At 41.1% G+C, this 26809-nt stretch overlaps 1 protein-coding gene across 7 annotated transcripts in view; it reads right to left on the reverse strand.

Moving 5' to 3' along the window:
- The window catches only part of ELF1 (E74 like ETS transcription factor 1), a 92264-nt gene that overhangs the window by 32560 nt on the left and 32895 nt on the right, over nucleotides 1-26809 (reverse strand). For 6 of the 7 annotated variants that reach the window (XM_055803189.1, XM_055803188.1, XM_055803192.1 and 3 more), the window contains 2 exons: nucleotides 8819-9128; nucleotides 898-1072 (listed from right to left, as the gene is read on the reverse strand). In XM_055803189.1, the coding sequence (XP_055659164.1) occupies nucleotides 898-1072; nucleotides 8819-8890 (247 nt within the window). In that variant the 5' untranslated portion in view covers nucleotides 8891-9128. Of the gene's footprint in view, nucleotides 1-897; nucleotides 1073-8818; nucleotides 9129-9474; nucleotides 9728-26809 lie in introns of those variants that run through there. The other variant, XM_055803190.1, reaches the window with a different exon arrangement.

Here is a 26809-nt window from a genome sequence, read left to right on the forward strand (position 1 = left end):
GCTCATGTCAATTTACTCTGTGAACCTCATGTCAAGTTTGTTGAGTTTTTGTTTTGCTTTTGGTGGTAAAAGATTGTATCAGAGTACGCCTTTGGAAATAATGTCAAAAGCATTACTGAAACCAGCAAGCTATCTCCAGCCCTGGAGACAGTCCAGGTGTGAAGCCTAATGGCTGAGGGAAGATGCAGAAACAGATCCTCTCTCTGGGAAGTATCTATCCCACCTTTCAGACTTGTTCTGCAAAAATATTTCTAATATGTGCATTCAGTGAGGGGTTGTTTTTTAAAAAAAATGTGACTTAATGTTTGAGCTTTCCTCTTGAGAGCTGTCTTCTCTTTGGGGTTACATTTTCTAACAGAATTTACACAGAACATATGTATTTTAGGCTTTAATCATTATTAGAAATCCAAGATTAATTCTATGCTGAGCATACTTACACCAGGAAGTCATGCTAATGTGCACATTTTATGGCTAACTGTATACTCTCAGGAAGCTAAAAGCAGTACATCTACTCAAGTTGCCCATTCCTGCTGTTTGGTTTATGTATGTTCATTTATTTGGTTTATGTATGTTTACTTAGGTACACACCAACCATTAAAGAAGAACAAACAAATCCTATGCAAATACTAGCAAAGGAAAATCTTGTTGGTACTCTGAGCAGGACTCTATCTTAATCTCTGTTGATGGATGAAGCTCTTTACCGTTATCAGCTGTGCATCTGGGATTGCAAGCCACCTGCAGCATTAATAACATTTTCTGTGTCTTGTACAGAATTAACAGCATTCAATACTTCTATAATTTTGTCTCCTGTTGGTTTTTGTCATTAAGGTTTTCTCTACCATTAGCCACAGCCATCTTGGTGCAAAAACATGGCACAGAAATATTTTTATTGCCAACCTGTAAGGGTGATATCATCATCTTCTATGATTTGCTCTTCTGCGACGTCCAGAGAGCTCTCAGTGATCATGTCACTAGGTTCATCCACGCAGGTTAAGCCAGAGTAGTTATGTAGGATGTCTGCACTAGGAACATGCTCCACAATGACAGCAGGGAATATAGACGGATCACCAAGCTGGGGCATAGAAAAAAGAAAATTAAAATAATGGTAGTTAGACTACATCCAACCTAAACACTGATTAATATGTCAACAGACCTATATTACATCACTTGAATATTATTAGGCCATCAGGATGGAGTACCAAAAAATGGGATGACTTCTAGCACATAAAACCATACAGCAGCAGTGTCCCACTATGAGCCAGAGGCTGAATATCACTGTAGTATCTAATGTATTTACTCCATTCGGTAATACCAGACTCCCATGACATTATTTTGCAGCATAAAAGCTGACAATACGGAGGAGTGGCACAGCACATGCTAAACTCTGCTGGCAATAATACTGGGCAAGCCACTTGCTGCAAGCATCTTACATCTTTTGCTCTTCCCATCAATCTGGGGGTGGAAGAGTCCCCTGGATATCAGGACTGCATGAAGAACTCACAGGTACCGAGTCCCCCATGTGGGGTTGCTAGTTAAGATTATTTTAGGGGACACTTGATACAAGAGCAAGGGGTGTAATAGGGAGTGAGCTTGATACACATGCCATAATACTTTATAATTCCTATGGCTTTAGTCACTTGACACTACTTCCACCCTGCTTTCCTTCCTAAGTCAGCTTTCTGACATCACCCTTCTGTCTCAATAGCTATTTTGCATTAGATACAGAAGAAAAGAGGCAGCTGGGAAAAGAGAAATCTAGCTGATCAGTAATATAACAAGAGCACACTCTCTGAAAAGGCATCCATTCAATAGTAAGAAGTTTTCAGAAAATACTGTTTATTACAGACACAATATTTTACAAAGTGAGTCTTTTAAAATGTCATTTGCAGGAAGAAAGTCATAGCTGATGATAACAGAGCAGGCTCAGAGAAAGCCTAGTGTAACTACGTTTTTCCCACTATAAAAATAAATAACGTTATGAATGTGGCAAGCTTAAAAACAAGAAAACACAGGACAAAGTTGCTAAAACATGTTTCTGAGAAAACCAATATACGTACATCTGGTCTCACCCTCCATAGAAGAGCACAGACATGTGAGATCAAGCACTTTTTTTTTTTTAACCACAGAAGAAAAAAGCCCCAACCACATGATTATGAACTTGCTTAGGGATTACTCATGTCTCACAGCCTTGCCACTACACACACTGCCACCAATGGAAAATGGTACCAGAGCTACTGGCCCAACACAAACAGCTATGGGAGTAAGCCTCTCCTAGGGAAGAGTCTGGAACCTAAGTACAGAAAACAGAAACTGCAATTAGAAGTTTTAAAAGGCTGCAAATATCACTTCAAATTGCTCTGTGTTTTCTGAAGCATGTCTCAGCAACCACTGTGGTAAAGGGCAATCAGGAAAAAAGGAAGAATTAAGAAACAAAACAAGTATTTTCATGGGCTTCTATCATGGACAGTCTGCTAAACAAAAAACGCCAACAAAATGAAAAGCAAACAACCCCAACAAATAACCTACCTACTCTACCAAACAGAAGATTCAAAATAGAGTAACATGGTAGGAGATCCGTAACAATGAGCAAAGGGCAGATCAGTTAAAGCCCTCTTGTGCAATCACATTGCCAGATGATGGACATACACAGAGTCAAGCAATGGGACAGCTTCTACCCCACACATTTGTGGCCACATCTGTCCAAGTCTGCATTGTGCCAAGGCTGAGAAATCAGGCACCATTGGTGGTCAAGAGGTCCCTGCTGTTCCTCAGAAAGAATCGTGTTCACATTGTGCATCCTGTTTGTTTATTAACACCAACATCCCTGATCTTATTTGCCTCCAGGCAAGAACAAACAAATAGATTTGATTAAACAAAAGCCGTATCAATAAAAAAGATAAAGCACTGTAAAGAGGGAAATACAATAAAATACTGTATGCATTTAAAACAAGTTTTATATTCAACAATATGTTCCACAAATTAGAAGGAAGATTACAGTCTCATAACTGAGATAAAATTCATGCTCTAAAAATAGTTTAAATACCTCCATTTCAGTAATATGCCACAGCATATAACTTTTAGGATGTAAGATGCAAGTAATCAGTCTTGTCATCCTGCTCCAGTTCATAGAGACTATGGGTGAAGTTCATCTCACCTAACTTCAGACAGCTGTGATACAGACACTTGGACTTGAGCTAGGATCCTTCAGAACCAAAAGAGAGAGAGGGGTATTTCTAGGGCACAATTTCCCTGCCCAGTTTTAGGCTCCTGTGCTACGATAGGATGAATCATACCCTAAAAATGCCTATTCCTCTCTGTTGACTATAAAAGGGTGGAGGCATTCGAGTATCTATTGCTGACGTAGGCATCTATCTCCTCCATGCTCGTCTGCAAATGGCCAGCTTACTCCCTGACATGTCTTCGAAGCGAGGCGCTCCTTCCTCCCTGCTTCTGCCATTGCACCAGCTCGATAGCTGCAGCATCTGCAGCAGTGTATCAAGTTGCCTGTGCTAAGGACAAGCCTCACCTTAGCTTCTTCTGAATAAAAAAAAAAATCACTCTGGCTCAGCATCATCCTTCTCTAATGACTGACAACCACATAATTGACTTGGCCTCTGAGAGGCAAAAACACTGCTGTTACTTTTTAGTGGGGGCAAGTCATAAAAAACTGTTTCAGAATAATAAATGAAACACAGATAAACCCAACTGATTGTTACACGTTTTCAGCTCGGTTTCTCAAAGCCCTGTTTATATTACACCCTTCTTGTCACTCTGCTATGAAACTTAATTACAAAACAGGCTTCACTGCTGACTGAAATGTTTCCCGTGGTAATAAACAGTGCTGCCGTCATACATTTCAGCAGCACTTGGTTTGATCCATACGATCAGATATGATCTGCTCCACAAGGTTAAACTGTATTTTGACCATGTCTAGAAGCAACCATCCTATACACACATACTCTGGCACAGTAACCATGTCTGTCTACAGGCAGAGAAAATCCCATGGCGTGGGAATACCTGGGCACTTGAACTCCGTGCCAGACTGTCCAAGGCGCTTGCTGACACACTGTGCTTCCGAAAGACAAGAGACAAACACAAAAGCATTCACTTGTGGTAAAACACTTTAAATGTGGTTTTCTTTAAATTAATAACAGTTTTGAACTGGAAGAGTCAGAGTATATTCACACTTATTGTAGCCTTTTATTTTAAAACCATCGTTACACCTGCTTCCAACTTATACTTTACGGAGATGTAAGATACGGATTTTCTTTCCTGTCACAGCTGTGAAAAGGAAAGGCTGGACCAAATAAATAATACACCGTCAGAGAGAAAAGCATTCACACTACTTCAAACAAATTTAATTTGAAATTATTCTTGTGGAAACAGTCATCACTTTTTTGTACAGTATTTGCAACTGGTTATGATTTCATTAACAAGCACTTAATTCAGTTTTAAAAGCTACTGTTAATATATGCTGATGTACATATGACTGTTTTGAGAGGTAAAATCTCACCTCAGTACTTCTACAATGTCCCTGATTCCACTGAAAGCACCTGAATCCCAGTGGAGAGCCAAGGTAAAGCTTCCTGTAGTTCTGCTGTTGTAAGACACAGGAATAACTTTGTATGCATTTAGAACTGCAGAAGAGCCCATGTTTACTATTGCTCCCTTTGATGCTAGTGTGTAATGAGAATTACACACAGGGAAAACATTAAATTAAAGACTAGAGAGTGGTGCTTCCATTAAGACAAATTAAATTGCCTCTCAAATAGCAAGACCACAAAATAATTTATTTCTAATACAAAGGTGGTTCTACATGCACTAACAAACAGGAAGTGTGTAAAGCATCCCAAAATTAAAAAAAACCTCCCAAATTAAAGTGTCAGCGATAATTTTCAAGAAATCAATACAAAAATCCATAGAAGAACAATTTGTGCATTTTTTCCTATTGCCTATTTCTGCTACTTCATCTTTCTCACGCAAAATATAGTTAAAATATGACACCCTAGCTCTGCCAAAGCTTTGGTTTGACTTCAACACATCTCCCACGTCTGCTGGACACATAAAGGAGTTGAGCTACTGCTGAAATCTTCCCAAGACTCAGACAACAAATTCCTCACTGTAGTTTACCTACAAACCAGTCCTGTAGGCCAGCCTTTAACAATTCGGAGGAGTGCAAAGCTTCAGACAGATGCTGCTGTCCATGGAAGGTCCCATGAGCAGGTCCCTGAAAGGATCGGTCATGCTCCATGACCCCCTGAAAACTGAACTCTGCCCTCCTCTGGGGGCCAAAGGCAGCAAACTTCCCTCCTGCTCTCAAATTCTTCTTGGGTGTTTCACATGCTGACAAGGTGCTTCTTTCTCTTCTCTGAGAATTTTCTTACCAGCTGTCACCAACTGACAGAAGATCAAAATACCATCCTGGTTGCTGAAATGGAAAATAAGGAAGGGGACTTCTGTTTTGGAAGTAGTGCCTTCTCATCCTATAAGTCCTCTAAGGAAGAAAACTTGTCCCAGGAATATGGCGACTATGTTCTAACTGGTGTGGAATAAATTTTGTGAGAGTGATGGGTAGGAAGAAAGGCATGCAATAGGTAGGAGCAGGGAAAAGCTACAGGGGGGGCAGGGAGGGCACAGGGAAGAGAAAGAAACCTCAGTGAAAAAAACCTGTCTTTTTAACAGAGCAACAGAATTCAGACTTGCAAGTCCAATTCAGTTGGCCATTTATTTTTAAAACAAAACCTAAAAAAACCTAGGCAAAGTGAACTTAGTGACTAGAAAATGGAATTTATTTTTTTCTTGCTGAAGGTTCCTGCGCCAACAGCAGAGGCAGCCTCTTGACTTTAAAGGTGTTCCTGTGGCCAGCATCTGGGAAGTTATGAAGTTTCAGAGAGGGGTGCTGGAAGCAATTAAATACTGCTTGCTTTTCTGGGGAGACAATCTCATTATGGACCTTACAATGATTTCCTCAAAGTCTTCATAAAACTGCAAGTCGACAAGGGGGGCACTTCAGCAGGAGTTGGAAATAGCTAAAAAACATGGATCTTGGCCTTGGCTGAGTGACTTGACCTGTTGGCACAGAGCAGTCATGCCGGGGACCACACCAGCGATGTAATGTTTGCAATGATTCTGCGTGTGCCCGGCACCATTTAGAACTTCTTAGTACAGATCCAGCCTCTGTGGCTGCTTTTATTCAGCTTTTTAAATTAAGAATGTCCTGATCAAATACCACATTAACTGTAAGTTCACGAAGGACTAAATCAAAAGACATTGAGAGGAGAAGCTGCAGACTTGAAGAAAAGCAGTTTCACGCAGCAGGACCAACTATGTGTGCAGTCACTCTCACTCTGACCTGGGCGGGGGAAGGGCAGAGATGGCAGAGAGGGAGAGAAAGCAAACCCTCATTTAACCAGGATCTCTGACATGTAGCAGCATGTAGCAGGTTACCAGCAGCATTAATGTAAGCCACTTACTCCTTTCTCAAAATTACAAGGATATTTTCACCCCATTTCTTCCTCATCATACATGCACAATGTGATAAATGAACCCTCCAAGAAAAATAAAAAAAAATAAAAAACGCCACCTTATTTTCTGACCTCAAAAGGATACGGCTGATAAAAGAGACACTTTCCCATTCACACAGAGCTACATGATAGAGTCCCTCCCATTAGCATCTGCCACTGGCTGAATGCTTACATTTGCAAATAGACTGTTCATAATTTACGGTTGTTTAACTAAGCCTTTAAAAAAAAAAAAAAAAGCCATGAATTATGACTTCCCTGAAATACTGAGTGTAGCTGCCATCTAGACCCTGAACCTCTCCTCCCTGCAGCTGTTCCATGTCCTGACAGCTCTTGGCACAACAGGGCTCCAGGCAAAGCTTTGACAAGAAGAAAAGTACCAAAGTTCTTGCAATGCCAGCTTTTGGGGGCATCATAAAAATATTTATCCAAAGATCAGTTGAATGACACCTGTCACCTTTTCTATACTGATAAAGCTCAAAAAATATGTTTGACCAACACAGAGCACTTCCAGAGCTAAAATTCTTGCAACGTACACAAATCATGTAATTCACCCCTAAATACAGCTCATCTATCCAGAATTTCAAAACTTCAGGAGTAGCAATAGATTTTATATTGTAACAAGCAGAACAACCAGGTATAAGCAATTAGCAATCTTTTTGGGTTAATGCTATACTGGAAATCCTTGTTCAACTAAATCTTGCTCTACCTTCCCACATCTTCCCCTACACAGGACTCCTTTTCTACAAGTGAGTATTTAAGATCTACCTTCATGCAGCCAGCCAGCTAGCTACCTGCACCTTTGGTATCTGAACTAAGTCAACTCAGCAATTTGAGAGAAGCTTGTATCCAACTGTTTGCAGTGATGGACCTTCTGCTATGCACACTCTCTCTGGTCTTTCATATCTTTGATTTCCTGTATGCTACAGGACACCTTCTTTCCTTAGGCTTCACCTGGTGTAGGATTCATTTGAGTTATGAGATAAATGATAAGGCTGAGTTTGCTCTGGAGCTGCAGAAAGCTCTGTTTAGGGAGGGTTTACTGCCCTGTTCAGTGCCCTCTAGTATTTTTGAAGTTTTTCAGGTGAGCATCTGAAGAAATTTCAAGAAGCAGAACACATAGCTAAACTGAACAAAAGCACGTTTGCTTGCACTACCCCTTCCAGAAACCACACTGAAGTAGCCCTCCCATCTCAATTCTCCCCTCTCCCATAGGCTTGTAAAGTAAAGCCAGCGATGAAGAACAAGCAGAGGTAATAAACAAGGCTCATTTTCAGCTATGTTTGTGCAATTCCCATATCTAAATCCCCAGGCTACCACAAGCTCTGGAAAAATACAGGGAAGGAAGTTACATTACTAGTTCCACCCAAAACTGAGTTAGCACTTTAGACAGACAACACTCAGTTCATTGAAATGATCACATGACTCTGACACCAGAAGCAGGCCACTAACCCAGCCAGATACTAGGCCACACAAAAAAACAGACACAAGATTATAAAGCCAAAAGTATTTTTGAAAGAGGAGCACAAATGCTTTTCACATTCACAGAAAGGAGAACAGTTTGTCATGGTACTTCTCAGTCTTTTAAGAACTGCCTCTCCACAGTACCCAGACACCTGATTTCTTGTTAAATTCAAAACCCTACTATTAACCGCCACCTATATAGGAGCTGCCTAATTTTTACAGCAGGAATCCTTTACTGAAGCCTCAGGACTCACAGGATGTGGTTTAGATAACACCTAACTGAGAGCCTGCTCAGATAGAAACAGACGTATTTTCCCTGCAGTGTGAAAGAAACCAATTTAAATTACTTTGAAGCTTATTTCTGAATAGCCAGCATACAGTAATACAACTTAGAAACCAATCTGCAAAAAGCAGCCAGCGGGTACCTACTGCCCCTGCTAGTCATCTGTAGTATGACCGTTACTTTAATTCAGAATTTTATCCTAGCATTCAGGGAAGTTAAAACTACTGTCAAATACCAGAATGTGGGGAATTCTGCACCGCAAATAGATGGATTCTACTGGTACAAATCAGCAACACAGGAAAAAACATTTTCAGAGGAGGATGTCTCTGCAATACTGCAGAAGCTGTAACATTTCAACCAATTTCTGTTCTGCCCATGCAAGTTACAGGAAGCGACAGGAAGCTTTTGAAACAGCACAAAGATCTGCTGCAACAATAATGACCTCAGTGTTTGCTGTTTTGTGTTTTACACCATATATTTTTCTTATGTTTTCATAATACTCCTAGCACCAACTTGTATGAATACGGTTTCTTACACTGTCCCATCATACCTGCTGCTCATCCTCCATGACGTTGCTGGCAAATTCAAACACAAGTTCATTCTGCTGTACAACTGCTGCCATAATAACGCATTCCCAGGTCTCAGCTCCACATACGAAGAAAAATGTTCTCAAATGTGAAAGAACGGAGAGAGTTACTGAAGCCCAGCTGGGCAGAAAGGCAGGATCATAAAATGAATCAAGTAGCAGTGTTCGTAATTCTTAGAACATCGGTGTTCCCAGGTTCTTCTCTTCTCAAAGGGAAACAAACCAAGCGAAATCCTTTCCTGAGTTGTTCTTCCCACCTCGATAGCCTTTATGACTGTGGAGGGAAAAAATAGAAAAGTTCTAATTAAGAAATGATTGCTTTAGCTATATGAAATAGTAGCAGTCACAAAAAAGCTTGCTCCAAACTGTAACTCGGACTTTCAAGGAAGTTGAGACACCTTTGTATCTTCAGAGGTATTACTTTTGCTGATACACACATGCAAATTTTTCATTCCCTTAAACATAAAACTGTTTCAGAAAATAATACATCAGTTTCAAGGTGTTTCACATTAAAAACATGAAACTAAGCAAAAGTTACAAAAGTTAAAAAAAGAAAATCCATCTTTTCATTTGATTCTTTAAAGTATACTCAAAAGTAAAAATACAAAACCCAGACTGACCTAGCAAGCTGTAGAATATCTCAAGTATATCACCTTTCTTCTTTACACATCGTTCGAATTTACCAAAGTTGTTATTTTGCAAGTAAAATGCTCTAGATCTTGATTCCCACAGCATCAAACAGATGAATCCAGTAAATAAATTCTTTGTACAATGCAGAGAGTCCCCGAGTTTCTACATGAAGCAAACTTTCAGCTTCTTGTTAAAAATGCACTGTAAACGTATCCTTATCTCTATCACAGGCTCACAAGCAGCCGGAAGGAAACAGCACTGACCACATCATGGCAAATTAGAACAGGAAAAAAAACTGCACAGTACAATAACAAAGAAAAAAATAATATCCCAAGCTATGGAATGTAAAGAGCTTCACTGGAGGGATGAGTGCCTACAGCTCCCACATTTTCATTTACTTATCAGCACAACAGGTAAAAGAGGTTAACATGAGTTTACAAAGAGGTATGCTGTATCACTTCTGAGGAAAAAGACAAGCATAAAATGTAATCTTTTTACATAACTAAAGTGACCAATATATTGATAAAAAAGTCTGCTGTTTCAAAAGAGTTAACAGAAACAGGTGTCTAAAATCAGAAACCTAAGGGGGTATGATGATGGCTAGGAATTTAAATCCATATGTTTTTAAGGAAGTGAAACGTGTGGTGCCTAGCATTTTGACAAAAATTTTTTAAGCTGCCTTTGATTAAAGGGCTGCTGTGACAGAAGAGTAAGGGGCAGAGGTCTAACACATACTTATCTGGACCGAGACCTCCAGGAAAGCCTCTGGGCAACTTCAGTGCCTTTGGTGAGGATTAACATCTGCCTTTGTACAGGAAGTTTAACTTTGCCTTGTTTTTGCAGTAGGCTGAAACTCAAAAACATGAAGGGCATCTTCCTCTCCCTGATGTCAAGCAATTTAATTAGGGAGGATCACGTCACAGCCTCATACTCCCTCACTCTAAGAAATTTAACAGCTGTTTTTCCCATATAGATTGTGGTATTCCCAAATTCCTAAGTAGTGATGGCAGAGCATTCAAGCATTTAAGTCACTAGATCCTTCCCTTCTAAGAAATCAGGAAACCCAAGATTATGCAGACACAAGAACCTCCCCAACTTCCAAAGTGTACTTTAATTAGCTGTTAAAGGGTTCCTAAGAGTAGCCACAACCCTAACTAGAGAATATTTGCATTAATGAGCTACATGCATGAACAAAGGAGGTGGTGCTTTAGGAACCGTGACTGTTCAACCTCAGCCCTTGCCATTTTGCAGGATGACTTGAGTAGTTACCACGGCTTTCTCCATACTTCAGCAGGACTATGGCACCAAAAGTGTTACATGCAATCATACAATCCTGGCTAACTTCCCTAAATGTCGTTATTTGGCCTCGCCTTTTAGAAGGTAAGAATGCCATTAAGAAATTACACACAAGTGCCAGCACAGTGGAACTAAGACCAGCTTGTCCCATCCCAGACTCCTACCATCCTGTATGCCAACCTGAAAATAAAGTACATAATCAAATAATATATAGTTTAGTATTTCCTACAGACAGTGCTTGAAGTGGGTCAACCTATGCCAACAGGGACATACCAGCTCTTTCAGAAGAGAGGACAGGTATGCAAATTTATTTAAGTACATCTTCCATTTTGGTTACTGCCTAGAAATAAATTGTAACTCTTCAATAAGATGAAATAATATATTGTCACTCTTTCTAATCAGTGAAGAGTAACTTCACTCCAAAGGATCACTGGGAAAATACAAGAACCTCCTTAGCTTCCAAATGGAGACTTATTTTAAAATTTAAAATAGTGGGTTAAGCTATCATCCAGGTAGAACCAGAGTCAGAATACAGCAAGAGCTTATAATCATCTCCATTGCACTAATTAAAGCCACATATATGAACAAAGTCTACAAGTTCTTAAGGTCCAGTAACTTTCAAAGGTCTGTAAGAATTAGCAGCATCAATGTAAAATCAGGATAAATGAAGTGCTGGAAACACAGGCTACCTAGTAAGCTCATGAGGTGTAAGGAAAACTGGAGGTACCACCACCGTAAAACCGATTTTATAAGTTCCCTGCATGCATTGGGAACAGGCTTATTCTTCCACTAGTGTCAGGTCATTCATTATTCTGTAAAAAATATTTGACAGTAGATACAATACCAAGATGCACACTAAATATATCATATCAAAAAACTGTGGCCACAAACTTACTAAAAGCCATAAAGAAATCTTTTTTTTTATTTAAAAAAACCCCCACCCACTAACAAAACCCACAATAAGAAACAAATCATCATGATTTAATACTATTTTAAGGACTGCTGCAGAATAATGTATTTGGATCACAAATAGACCCCCACAAACACAATTTGAAACAATTACACTTCATGGTAACATGAAGTTCCTAATCATCTGATACTGTTGCAGGACCAGACATTTAAAAGCTGTTTTACTAATTTTGCACCACAGTGACGTAAGACTACAGAGCAGACCACCCTACTCCCCCCCTACAACCTCTCCCCAAAACCACCAAGGTTTCTATAAATTAAGTCAAATGATACCCTCTTCTTACAAGAAAAGAAATATCTAACCACATTATGGCCAAAGCCAAAGACAAGTGAGTGAACAGGCTTTAGTGAGCTTTTATATCTAACCTTATAAAGGTTAGGCACTCAAACTACTATTATCTACAGGAAATTTTTCATTACTTCTTTAGCGATACACAGTAATAGCAAATGATCTATTGGGCAATAACAGCATGACAAAATAATGCAACAGTACTTTCCTTTAACCCATATCACTTTCTCTGGCATACAGAAAACAAGAGGAGCTTTTCACAGAAGCAAACACAATTCTAAACCAGCTATATTTTCCTCCACATCTATTTTTATAAACTGTGCTTTCATTATTCCAAGTATCACAGGATCCTGTGGTCTATAGACTAACACAAACATGACTATTGTTTTTGCTATATAATGCCACTTATCTCCCTGCCTGATTCTACATACATCTGTGAGTAGCAAGTAAGTTATTTGCAAAGAGCATAAAATGCGTAAATTGTATTCACATGCACAATAAGCTTGACTACATACAAATAATCCTAGGAGAAAGGGAACCCAGCATATATTACCATAAAATTTACATCAGATTTTCAGAATGACAGAATAAGTAAGGGTTTGCTTTAATTTTTTACTAATTGTTGTAGAAACATATTATAAAAAGCAATATTAAGACACAACAATATGAATAGAGGTCTTAATTTTGCTTAATCCCTGAAACTGAACATAAAAATACATGATTTCAACTCCTCAGGAAACTCCCCTCCTCTACCGATTTCAGCATTTAGAAACAACCTCCTACATCAGTCTGTCAAAAAGCACATTCAGCCAATGTAACCCTTAGCACACTGCTACTCTGGTATCTCAGAAGATATTGTAGGACTCCTTCCAGGTGGACATCACAACTTTTATCCCCACCACTCTTCATCACATATACCCTGCACCTAATCCTAGCCTTATTTAGCCCATTCAACAAAGCTCATAAGAAATACCTCCAGAACGAACATTTTTGGTCCCAACAGTGAAGTTGCAATGCTGCAACTAGGCTCCAACCTATAAGTAACAAATCCACAATGTCTCCCTCCGCTCCTGACACTATGAGCCATTATATCCCATACCGCCTAAGCATTCAGGCGCTGTAACACAGAACACTGAAAGAACACAGCAGCACCACACTGGAGCAGGTGTAGAAGGCATCAAAGTGCCAGGTACAAACCCAAAAATTGGTGCAAGAAACTCAGCTATAAACTTGGAAAGCTTAAGTCTTGCGACTGAGAGCACCCTAGCTGAGCTGAATGATGCCTCCAGCAAGCCACTGGATCCAGTCCCATTTAGGGTTACTAAAGATGACTGTAACCATCTTGCATTGCCTTTTCTGTGAAATTAGTAAGATCATTTGTACATTTAAAATCAAGAACCAGCTTAGCTGCTTTAAGATTCAAATGCAGATCTGAGTCCTGAGTTACTGCTGAAACAGCTCAGCTCAATAAGCACGGGGACAAGTGACTTCTGATTGAAATCTCCCAGTGATTTTCCAAGACAGTCTGCAGAATTAACTCTAGCCTAGAAGTGTTTAAGTTGTGACTTAACAGAAATGGAAAGCTGAACACCCTTCTCAACACCATCTTTGATGTGGGAGGAAGAGGGGAGTGAATGAGAGGAAAGGGAAGAATAAAGACATCAGCTGGAAGTTTCGGACTGAAGGACTGAAAATGATCCTGGGTGAGGTCAGACAAGCACATGGATGGTAACCGCACCATTTCACTCAAGGTTCTAACTCCTTTCTACCAGTGGAGGTTAAGGATGGATCAAGCCAGAGCCATTCCACCCTCTGCAGAATCACACCTTTTTAAGATACTGTACAAGTAATATATCATAGAGTCTGGTTTGCTTAAAAAGGGGGAAAAGCTGAATGATAACACAGTTCTTGTAATGCAGAAATCCCAAACCCATGATGATCTTTGTGTATGGTCCACACTAAGCATAAATGCTAACAATATAGTCTACTGCATTCCTCACTGACAGATTATTCCTATTCAGAAATATTATGAAACTGCACAGAACAGGGGCTTTCAACCATGTCCTTAGACCCAAGACATCTGCAGTCACCAAAATGACAAGCACGAATAAGTTAATATATATTACTTGGCACAAGAATTTTCTGAAGGTTCAGTATTTCAACTGCTCACACAAAATTAAAGGAGATAGGAAAACAACATGGTAAGGGGGCATCACCGAGGAAGGAAAGAAACACCTTAAGGAGCAGCCTGAAATCTTCTGAAAGCATCCACGCTGCCTAAGGGAAACTACAAAAAGTAGCTGACATAATGAAAGTCAACTGAGTGACCTTTGCTGAGCTTTCATTAAGGACAAAGAAATCTTTGGTATCAATAAAACCCTGTTTTGCAGCGAGGCTGGAAACCAGCCTATGTCACCATGGGCTCTCAGTACATATACAGCAAGGAGGACAGAGAGCAATAAGGTTCATCTGTTAAATATAAATAAGCATTGGGTTTTTTAAAAAAAAATGAATTGGCACATAATTCAGTCAATACAAAATATGTTAAACGAAACCCCTCTCTTCCCTACACCTCATGTAAAAGCACATGCTTACTCCAAAGACAGAAGAAATCACAAATGCAAGCAACAAGGTCTTCTTTGCCATCACCAGAAGAAAATCCCCAACATATTTTCATCTTTTCTTTTTTTTTTTTTTTTGGCAACTACCTCTTTTAGCCTGAATATTTAATACGAGGCAAAATTCATTTCCAGACCATTAACAGTAATGGCTCCAGCCCTGTTTACAGACTCCCCAACCCCTGAAAACGTTCCTCTTTTTAAGTCCCTTTTATTTAGCACGTTCATATAACACAGCTGCTGTACACAAATCCAGCAGAGCGCTGCTGGGAAATCTGAAGAAAATTACGGTGTAGTTGAGGCATTTTTTCCTCTGTACCCTCTCCTGTCAACATGTTCAATGCATAAAAGGTAGCCCCAAATCAATGTAAGTGTGTGTAGACATAGAGCAATGTAAATAATTGATAGATGGTGCAGCAACAAAAGATCAGACTACCACCGAAAGGCCAGTCCTAAACGGCGAGCTAAAAGAGCTCAATAAAGTAGCGAGCTAAAAGCTCATATTGCAGTGAGGAAGGCTCTCCCCAACTTTACTACTGAGGCTCTTGAGCTCTGAATAAAGTATCTGAACATCTGCTAAGATAAAGAGCAAGCCTCTCTAATCTGATCATGCAAGAGAAAGGCCATGCTGGGTTTTAGTCACTCCTCCAAGCAGTGTTTGCTCTTGCAAAGTAGAGACAACACAAAAGGAAAAGTTAGCTATAACTTGCCCTAAAGCAGGGGCGCAAGGGCACTCCAGGGGGAAGGATCCACCAAATCCTCTCCCCTACTTCCTCATTCTCCTGAGAAGAAAATAACTGAATCTTGCATTTCCATAGGCTCGGTGCATGGTATAAGAAGAGGTTACAGAGATGGGACATCACAACGCCATCCCACCCTCCCTCCCCAAATCATGTAAGATGTTCCCTCCCTGCCTGCCCACCCCCACCCCCCACCAGATGAAAACTGCTTACCGGATTCAAACACCATTTTGCAGCTGCCAAAATCACACTTTTTGGCATATAGACGCATAAAAGAGAAGATAAGGGCAAATTTTCAGACATGGTTATGTGACCTAGCAGCCTTGGCTATCTGTAGGGCTTTGAAACTTTTCAGATCGTATTTGGGTTACTAAAGGCTCAGCTCACAGACAAACTACATTACTTGAACTACAGTTAGATAAAAGCCATGTAATGTTACATAGCACCTACTCTACATGCCTGCACAGATATATGCATACACATATCAGTTGCAGTTACATAAACATACTCTATCCCCATTTTTGTGTATGTGCACATACACACACATATGTATACACCAAAATAAATACACAAAATGTGTGCTGTTCTACTGACTTGACTTTTTACTTTTGGTGTAGCTGTTTTGGCTACCAAAGAAGCAAAACCCCATAACCTCCCACATCCCTATACAACAAGGGGATATGCAGAAGCGCTCCTCTTTTGGTTCCAGTTCAGTCACCGTCACCCACTTGCTGCTCATCACCACCTCTCTACTGCTGGGAGAATATTTAGCTTGATCTTCTCCTCATCCACTGAAGGCCAAACAAACAAGATTAACTGGACCACCCCTAAAAAGGACAGTGTCCCCCAGGTACTGCAGAGCGAGCCTGCACAGTCTGCCAAGTCTGCAAGAATTTACCAGTCGGTCTACCAGCCTGGGGAACAGAGCAGCGCTGAAGTCTCTGTCTTGTAAAGATAACATCTGTGCATAGTTACTGTCAAAAAGGGGAGAAGTTCAGGTGCAGGTCAGGCCTTCACCACCTGAAAAACACTGTCCACAAGCACACGGTCACACTCAGCTTCCTGGTGACCAACAGCGTGACTGCCAGTCTTTCTAAGAACTTCGTGATGGGTTGTCTAAAGGTCTCTTATCCTAACAACCATCAGGTTTTGTTATGAAGAACATTTCCAAAAGCATGGCCTTGTTTAGCAATCTAATATGGATCCAAGGGCCAGCTTTGAACAGTAACATTCATAGCAAAGACCTGCTTCTCTCCTTGCTACTACATAACGGTACAAGATGCATGCTAACCTCCAGTAAATGCAGAGGCTGGGGAGTGAGGTTTGCTGGTCTAAAACTCTTGGAAATCACTAAAGTCCGTTCTTTGATTCTGCCTTTGTAGTTAATTCATCACTATTGGTAAATACAAGAAAAGAATCAGATGGTCTTATTTCCCGGTTGATAAAATGGGAACAAGGAGACATTCAATTAAGTTGAGAAGCAACCAGTTTTGAAAAGATAAAAGGAAAGCAATTAAAAGCACATCAGCCTAGATGTACTTGCTCAAACCCCTTGCTACAGACATGACAGAAGTCAAAAGCTTAGGAAAATTATTAAATGTTTTTGTAATTAGACCAAATCAGCCTCATTACATAAGGATTTCTTTTTAAACAGAATCGAAAAGACCGGTCGTAACACAAGACAAACCTCCAGTAATGCAGACTACAAGCACACGTCTCTACAGGCAGGATTTTGCTGTAATTTTTTTCTTTGCAACTGCTCACTTCTGGATTCATATTCTCCATCAGAAAAAGAACAATATATTAAACACTCCAAAACCAGAATAGAAGGACTACAAGTTTGATATTACACTGCAAATGTCTCCATAGTCTAGCTCATCAAGAGGTAAGTAGTACTAATTATGGAGAGAAAGGAAAACAAAAGATCTCTCATTGCTTCCTCTCCTACAACACTCAGTACAAGCTATTTTATCCAACAGTAAATTTGCAAAGACAGGATTAGTTTCACATGTTGTCATAAGATAACCAAATTACCAGCATTAATAACTAACATTAGTATCAAAGATACCATACGATTTTTTATATTGCACAAAAATCTCAAAAAGCTGGTTAAAAAACACACCAAGAAAACTGTAAATTGATAAAATTCCAAATCCAGTTCAGAAATTTCTGTAAACCAAATGAATTATTCTTGTGACACAGAACAAATGTTTCAAAAGGCACCCTCAAGTGGCTTCTGGCATTTAATAGCACCTTTTAAAGAGCGTTAAAGATCACAATCCTATAAGCAACTATAACAAGAGAGCAGCAGATAAGTCAGATCTCACTGATTTCAAAGGGAAAGGGTCTCAGTACAGAGACAGCTGAAGGGCTGAGCTCCAAGACAGCTAAAACAGGATATGAGGAACCTTGTGAAAGACGGTGGAGAGGGGAAGAACTGCCTGATGCTGGGAGGTTTTGCTCTTTTGATTAACGAGTACACACCAGAGAACTAAGTGGTGGCAGTGGGAGAAAGAAACATTAGGGGAAACCAAGTATAATTGCTTTGGCTAGGTGCCAAACTTCACAAATTACCAGTTGCCAGCTTGTACCCAATACTGATTTAAAACTGTCAACTCTTCTCTAAAAAAACACTTCGCCCACAAATTAGTAACACAGTCATTATTTTTAAATCACCTGCAGGTAAAAGTTAAGTTTACTGAAGAAAAATCTGCTGGCCAAAGACAGACCTCCTCTTTTTTTTTTTTTTTTCTTCCCCTCTCCCAACTGGACTATAAATGCACACAAAATAATATATATTAAAGGGGGAAACTGAAAAAAAAAAAAAAAAAAAAAGGCCAGCAGAGATCAGGTTCAAGTCAAAAGTTTCTTATTCCAGGCAACCTTTTCCAGCCAAGCATCGGTAATTCTAGACCAGGGAGTTAAAACTCCCACAGGACTTTTTCAGCATTCTGCAGAAGATGCTACAGGATCAAGCTCAGTAAAAATCCCTGTTACAACTTCTGCAACACAGATTTTTAGCATTCTGTGGATTTCCTTTTGCAATTAATTTATTTTTAAACTTTTCCAACTGGACTGTCAAGCACAACAAACAAAACATTACTGTGTATTGTAGCCATATAAATACTGTGTGATTTGCATTTCTATGTTTGAGCATTTGAGCACTTTCAGAAACCTGAATTTAACTGATGTGCGCCAAATATCAAGGGGCACAAACTAATCCACACGTAACTTGCTGAAGCCTCCCCTTTCCCAAACACACACGGACTTCCAAGCCTTTACTCCTGTCAACAATGTGTATGTTGAAGGCTGCATTCAGCTACTCTCCCAGGTTGAGAAACATAAAGGGTCTTACCTTTGCAGTACCTTTAAAGAATCTGTATTAATATAGAGCAGATTAGGCAATGTTTCTGTTGTTTGCCTCTCATTTGCTGTCAGCTGTCAGCAATACGAGCAGTCAAGAGCCTCTGGAGCAGGCTGGTATTAGTCAGCTAGACTTGAATTTCCAGTTCTTTTACATTGCTGTCTATTTTCCTTCATTAAGTTAGCCTGTCCTACCCTGGTATCAGATTACACGGAGCCAACATTTATAGCACCTTGCAAAACAGTCGAACATATCACATACCTAGGTCTGCCTATACCTGTTGCCCTCAATGTTTAACCCTTGCTATCAAAAGGGAAAACGTCTATTCTAGAATGTATCACCTCAAAAACGTTTCCAGCAGTCAGTTTTCCTTCTTACCTGACAGCTATGGGACAGCGTGAGATTTCGTTTTACAAACTGGAGGAGACAGACAGTCTATGCCAAGGGCAGCGGCTCTGCAATGCCCGCAGGAACAAACCTGGACCCAGCAGCAGAGAAACTTGTACCTCCAACGAGAACCATGGCCTGCAAACACTTGCTGCTTACTTCAGCAGGTCTCCGAAACCCCAAACGACTCGCTCTGTGTTCAAGACTACATAACTACACTACCTACCTCCTCACCACCCTCCAGACCCAGCTGCTGGAGCAGGAGGCGGGCGGGCGGGCTTTCAGCACGTGACTGGTGCGGCACCAGTGGATGGCCTTTCCAGCCCACAGCTCTCCCACGCCACCAGCTTCCCCCTGCCTGGCCAGGATGCGGTGCTGCCCTGGGCTTGGCTCTTCCACCTACCTTCTCCCTGATAGCTTTTAGCCCACATTCCCTTTCTGGAGGGTGTGCTGCTAATCCTATTTCCACAGTCTAAGGTGCACAGTCTAAACAGTGGCAAGTTAAACTGCACAATGCTGAAAAAAAGTAGCTGCGATTTCTCTTTTTATGCAAGATGCATGGCCATTCCTGTGAACATCAGCTGTGATGGTGACACTTCAGAGGACTACACAAGGTATGATGGGTACCTTAGCTTTCCTACATGCACATCATACACCTTGAAATTAAACAGTTTTAGCAAATAAATATGTATGTTCTAACAACTCATGCTGGGTTGTTCTGGCAGGTTCCTTCTGGGGACAAGTGGTCCATCTTGCTAAAGCCGAGAATACAAGGTAATACACCATTACACTCATACAAGCGAGCGAACTCAAGAGAGCACGGATGAAACACACAAGAAGAATTTTATTTGCTGCTGCTTCAACCTAAATCTTCTCTTAAGTAACGTTTTAATCCTTCAGATAAGAATCACAGACCCAGTCAAAGCAAAGCAAAGAATAAATGGCTAAGAGGGCTTGTGTGGAGAAACAGTACAGCCCGTATCACAAAGCACTGCAACTAACACTTATCTATAAGCTGCTTTCTTAACATGGCATTAAGCAAGCATTTTGGTCTTTGAGAAATTCTAGCTCTGGATTTAGAAGAGCACTTACATTTATATTTAAGTTAGCGTTGTGGTTAACAATGACATGTGGGTAAAATATAGATAGAAACATCTGATTTTCAGTCCTACTTATTTATAAAGCTTATCAGTTAAAATACAGTTTTGCAAACTGTGCCTGAAGCTTTTTAATCTATTTGTTGCAAAGATCCTCACTTAATTTCTTGTATTTGTGGGTAAAGTTAAGTACTCAGTCACACATTTCCAATGGTTATACCACAGGAATTAATCAGTGAGGTTTTTCACGCCAGGCAAGAGGTGACCTGTTTTCTCCAGTCTGTAATCAGACACAGTACAATGCCCCAACACACACCTTCCTTACACATCCCCAGGGGTCCATTTTGTCACCGGTTCAGCCACGACCATCGAGATTACCTCTTTTATGTGTTCTTTTTGAAATAGTTTGATGAGTGAACTAAGAAAAGTAGTACTGTGATTTTTTGTTGTTTTTCAAGGCTTAGATAGTCCAATACTATTACTAACATAGCCAAGGAGCTATTTTTGAGGTTGGGACAGGAGGGACACATCTGTTAGCAAACCTCTCAGAAAAATTAGGAGAAATCTCTTACTTTATCACAATCACAATGCTAATGTTTGTGCTAAGCTTTCATACATATTTAAAAAAAAAAAGAACACAAAAAGCAACAAAAAAGCCCAACCCAAGAATGAACGACAACACCTTTTAACATTTCACAGGCAGAAATACTTGATTCAAAAAAGCCTGTAGAAACAGGAATGAAAGGTAATATAAGGAGAGCTGCAAAGTACCAAACCATACCTACAGTCAGGCAGATTGGTAAGGAACAGCTGCAGACAGGGAAGTCAGTGATGTCAGTCAGACTTCATGAACACCCTCCCACTAACCTCCAGGACTGACCGACCAGTCTGTTGGTTTTTTTTTCTTCACTGTTTGTCTTTTCTAATGTAATTGTCTGGGGTTTTTTAGCATGAGTGCATTCAATTTTATTTTTGCCTTAATCAGTTTTTTTACTGTAGCTCAGACAGCATTCATGTAAGAAGAATTCATGTAGGCCACAACAGACTCGTTCTCTTAAATGGGGTATCAAAACGAATTCCATGCCTTCAAGAGAGTCCCCTGTATCAAGGCATGGGGTTTGTTACTCCTGTTCAAGGTGAACTCTTCTGCCTGACTTCCAGTGGATCATATTTTACAGTTCACTGTAGCTGCAACTCATTTCTCATCTACAGGCCTAACAAAAAAAACCCCACTTAAATTTGTTTAAAACCATAAAACGAGGGATCTAAGCTCACAGGCAGAAGGGCTAAGGCTCATTTGGGCCTGTATGTTTCTGTTCAGCACAACAAGTCACAGCTCTGATCTGGTACGTACTTTCTACAAGGGTAATTCATACTAGCGTTCTGGTCACAGCTTACCACAGAGAAAGGCAAGAATCAACAAAATACTCCAGATATGCTCAAGTAAACATGACTAGTAAGCATGCCAGAAAGGGAGCAAAGTCACCCACCAACCAGTTTGCTCTGAACTCAAGGAATACTCTCAAAACATTAGTTTAAAATTGAACTTGAGATTGGAAACAACTTTAATGAAGCACCAACACACACATGCAGAGACAAGGAAGGAGCAACATGGCCTTGGTTGCAAAAGGTGAGTATTACATACTCCAGAAAACAAAACAAAGCAAAAAAAAACCCCAACCCACTGAACCTTAGGCTCTAGCTGTAACTTGTTTGGTACACAAACTACCTTGTTACTAGACAGCCAGCTACTTATGGGCGTGGAATGCACGGCACAAAGAGCTCTATGTGCAGGTTATCCCAATAAACTCACCTCATGTGGACGCACTGAATATACCTCCATTGTACGCAGAAAAAAGAACAGAATTTTCTTGTCTCTAAACCTTCCTGAGACAACTTTTTCATACCTGCCTAGAGACCATAGGTTTGGGTTTTTTTCATTCTCAATCTTTGGCATCATCTTTCTTTCCCCTGTTAGCATCTTCAGCATTAACTCACTTGATAAACATTAGGGCTATTGTTTGAGGTGCAAAGGCTTCTGCATTTCTCTTATTTCCCTACTGGACATGTTCTTCTCATTTCAGCCAGCTTTTCAAAAGGTAACACCCTATGTCCAGATTCCAGGTGTTTGCCAAGTCAGACATTCACTGAACAGTTGTGCTGTTTTCACAGCATCACAGAATGGTTGGGGGGTCAGAAGGGAACTTTAAAGATCATGTAGTTCCAACCACCCCTGCCACAGGCAGGGGCATCTTTCACTAGATCAGGTTGTTCACAGTCCCACCACAACCTGACCTTGACCACTTCCAGGGATAAAGAACCCACAACTTCTCTGGGCAACCTGTGCCAATGTCTCACCACCTTCAACATTAAAAACTTCTTCCCTATGCCCAATCTAACCCTACCTTCTTTCAGGCTAAAACCAATGCCCCTTGTCCTGTCACTACGGGCCCTGGGAAAAAGTCTTTGTGAGTTTTCTAAGACAACTATAGAATCACAGTATAGGTTGGGTCGGAAAGAAACTTTAAAGGTCAACCAGTCCAACCCTCTGCAATGAGCAGGGACATCTTCAACTAGATCAGGGTGCTCAGAGCCCCATCCAGACTGACCTTGAATGTTTCCAGGGATGGGGCATTTACCACCTCTCCGGGCAACCTGCGCCAGTTTCACCACCTTCGCTGTAAAAAATTTCTTCCTTATACCTAGTGTAAATCTACCCTCTTTTAGTTTAAAACCATTATCCCTCATCCTATTGCAACAGACCCTGCTAAAAAGTTTGCCCCCATCTTTCTCATAAGCCTCCTTTAAGATCCAGAAAGCTGTGATAAGGTCTCCCTGGAGCCTTCCCTTCTCCAGGCTGAACAACTCCAACTCTCTCAGCCTTTCTTCATAGGAGATGCTCCAGCCCTCTAATCATCTTCAAGGCCCTCCTCTGGACTTACTCCAACAGGCCCAGGTCCTTCTTATGTTGGGGTCCCCAGAGCTGAACAAAGTACTCCAGGTGGGGTCTCATGAGAGTAGAGCAGAAGGGGAGAATCAACTCCCTCATCCTGCTGGCCACGCTTCTTTTGATGCAGTCCAGGATATGGTTGGCCTTCTGGGCTGCAAGCACACATTGCCAGCTCATGTCCAGCTTTCCATCCACCAGCACATCCAAGTCCACAGATATGGAATATGGTGGTGCCTTTGCCTTTTAAGCCTGCATAGCAAGGGTGGTCATCTCCTGAGCCAACACGGTGCCTTTTTTTAAAGGCAGCCCTTCACCTACTTGTTCAGCATTACCCCTCCCCAAAAGCTGCTGCTCGTTTAAATCAATGACATGCTGAAGGCCGCCGAAATTGGAGGAGCATTAACAGTATGAAGAGTACAGGCGTTTCTGCTGTACTGAACATCTATCCAGAACATAACATGACATATCTGATTCACTTAAATGTCTGCAGAAAAGAAAATCTTAGGTAAAGAACCAAACAGAGAATACTGCATCTAAAATCATGCCTTTAAAACTTCAGCAAGGCAAGAGACCATTTACACAGTTATAGTGGAGAATAACATTCACTCAAGCCATAATGAAAATTTAGGTAATACTTTTTAAGCTGCCAATTTTAATGCACTCGAAAATGCAATGTATTCACTCAGCTTATTCTGGAAATGTGTGTGCTTCATGACACTTAGCGTAATTACAATAACAAATACACTAACTTGCAGCTATGTAGGATAAAACAAACTAATATTCCCATGCCATTTGTACATTTTTCTTCTTACAGATCAACGCAGCTTAAATTTTATGTTATAAATTATTTGCATGGGGTGGGATTAAGAAAGGAGACTACTTGTCTGGGGAATTTCAAACTAGCAAACTCTGCTATTAAGAGAATATAAATTATCTCCTGACTTGCTGCTAGACCAACAATTCCCACCGAGGGGTTTCAAACAGTGATGAAACACAAGTTAAAGACCAACAAGATTAATATAAAAAAGCAAAAAGATTTCTCTTAAGAGTGATGTGGAAAAGGAATGGGGTCTGCAAAGGTCCCTCCAGGGAAAGCAGTGTCTGGACAGGCCAGTCTTTCTCATTTCGTAATGTCTGGGGAAACGTTCACACTGAAGCCTAAGTCACTCTCACATGAGCACACACCTGCTCCTGGGAGACACGGGAATTCACTGCTAATGAACTAGACACAGAATTTACGAGTGTTACATGAGAAGACCTACAGAATCAGGGTATTCTGGAAAGTTTCAGAGCCTCCACAAAGCAGGTGTAGAGATATTAAAGCCTCACCTCTTCCTCATTTCATCGTTCAAGTTCCTATGTCTTTTGCAGAACTAAATCAGGCACCAGAGGTGCCTGCTGCACACGTCACGCTGTCATCCAGCCATAGCCCCTATTGCAGGGGTCCACGAGCCAGCCTGGCTCCCCAGGTGCAGGGGGGGAAGCAAGGCAGCAAGGCTGGGGGGAACCAAATTGCATGGGGAAAACACAAAATTGCCCAGTCACCTTGGGCTGAGTTGTGTGCCCAAATTGGTCTCATCCTGCAACAGAAAGCAGCACAACCTCGCCACAGCCACTGGCTCACAAACCTGGAGACCTCTTTCTACCTCCTCTCAGCCCTGCAGAATGAATCATACAGATATTACTGCACCTAGGCTCAAAGATTTTGATATGCAGCTTGTCAGATCAGATGACCACTCTTGCTACACAGGCTTCAGAGGAAAAGGCAACACCATATCGCACATTCTTACTCACACAGGCAAACATGCACATGCAAACATGCGCCCCCACACACATGCACTTGCCCTGCCTCTCAGGCACTGTCTGAACAGGGCCATTGCACAAGCCCACCCATCCCTCCCAAAATAGAAACCCTGATTAGTGTCATACCCAGGAGAAGGGTCAAGCAGATATGCACCGACACAGCTTCTACTGTCAGGAAACAACTTTATCCTATGACAACTTTTCCCCTCTGACCCACAAAAAGTAGGATTTTTCCTGACGATCAAGTCCTCTAAATTCAGATTGATTCTAAGAACCTCAAACACCTCCATAAAAAAGGACTTTGGTTGCTCAAAGTTCTCCCTGTAATCAATAGGAGGAAAAGTGTGCTCCATCTCCTGGAGATGAAAGGCCTTTCTTTGAGTCACTTGACTTGCCTAAATTATGAGGAGCTGATCCAGACCTCAACTCATAGAATCTCAGGAAGGTGTGGACTGAAAGGGACCTTTACAGATCATCCAGTCCAACCCCCTGCCACGGGCAGGGACACCTTCCACTACACCAGGTTGCTGAAAGCCCCGTCCAGCCTGGCCTTGAACGCTGCCAGGGATGGGGCATCCACATCTCTGGGCAACCTGTGCCAGGGTCTCACCACTCTCATGGTAAAAAAGGTCTACCTTATATCCAAACACACCCTCTTTCATTTTAAAACTGTTATGCCTTGTCCTGTCACTACAGGCCCTGGTGAACTGCCTCTCTCCATCATTCTTATAAGCCCCCTTCAAACATTGAAAGGTCGCAATAAGGTCTCCCTGGAGCCTCCTCTTCTCCAGGCTGAACAATCCGAACTCTCTGAAGCCTTTACTCACAGGACAGGTACTACACCCCTCTGACCATTTTTATTTAGGCCTCTGGGAAAACAAGTGTACAGTGTGGATGAAGCAAGCCCTCAGCCTTTCTTGCAGCACAACAGCTTCATCACGCAAGAAGCTCCTCAGCAGGTATCAGCTCTGTTATGAAAACTTGCAAATTATCATAGAAACCAGAGACAGAAAACATCCTATCACTTCTACCCTACCCTTTCCTCTCCCATCATGACATTCAACCTGTCACAGGGGAAAAAAGAAAAAAATCCTAAAACCCAAAACCCAAGGGAAATCTGAGTTTAAAGTAGAAGACTTAACTAGTTAAACACAAAGTAATGCAGGGATAAGTTGTTTTACATAGCTTCTAATCCATCCCTTTATTATTCCTCTGTCTCCTTTTTCTTTTTTTCTGCTGCCTAACATTTCATCTACTTTTGTGCAGTCTCAGTGGCTTGCTGTGATCACAGATACAATACATTAATATTAGTATTATGAGTAGGTGAGGAAAAAACCCCAACACTATGCCTTTTTCAAGGTGCCATGGACTTCAAGCAGTTTCATGGAAATTTTACTATGTGTTCCCCCCAGAGGGTTGTGCCCCATTTGTACCTTTCCTCTCTCAAACAAGACAGTACTGAGAAAAATGGTGCTCAAAACTGAAAGGAAACACATCAGCAGAAATATGCTGTCACTGTGAAAAGCTTCTAGTGCAGCTATGTTAAAAATGCGAGAGCTGGTGCCTTTCAAAGAGGCAAAATGCAGTTTTGCCCTTGTGGTGCTGGCTCATGGCCCTGCGGACACCTGGTGGAACCAGGAGCTGCTCCTTCAGGGTCAAGGCACTGCTGAGAGCTATGAGTGGTGCCTGCTTCTATGAAAGCAGCTTTTCTGCCAAGCACAGAACTATCTCCCCACCTCTCACACAAGGTGCTTCATCACCTGAGAAAAGTCAGGAGAAAAAAACCCAACACACACACCCCCAAAACCCCTT

The sequence above is a fragment of the Falco peregrinus genome, chromosome 4, assembly GCF_023634155.1.
Source record: "Falco peregrinus isolate bFalPer1 chromosome 4, bFalPer1.pri, whole genome shotgun sequence".
Classification (NCBI taxonomy): Eukaryota; Metazoa; Chordata; class Aves; order Falconiformes; family Falconidae; genus Falco; species Falco peregrinus.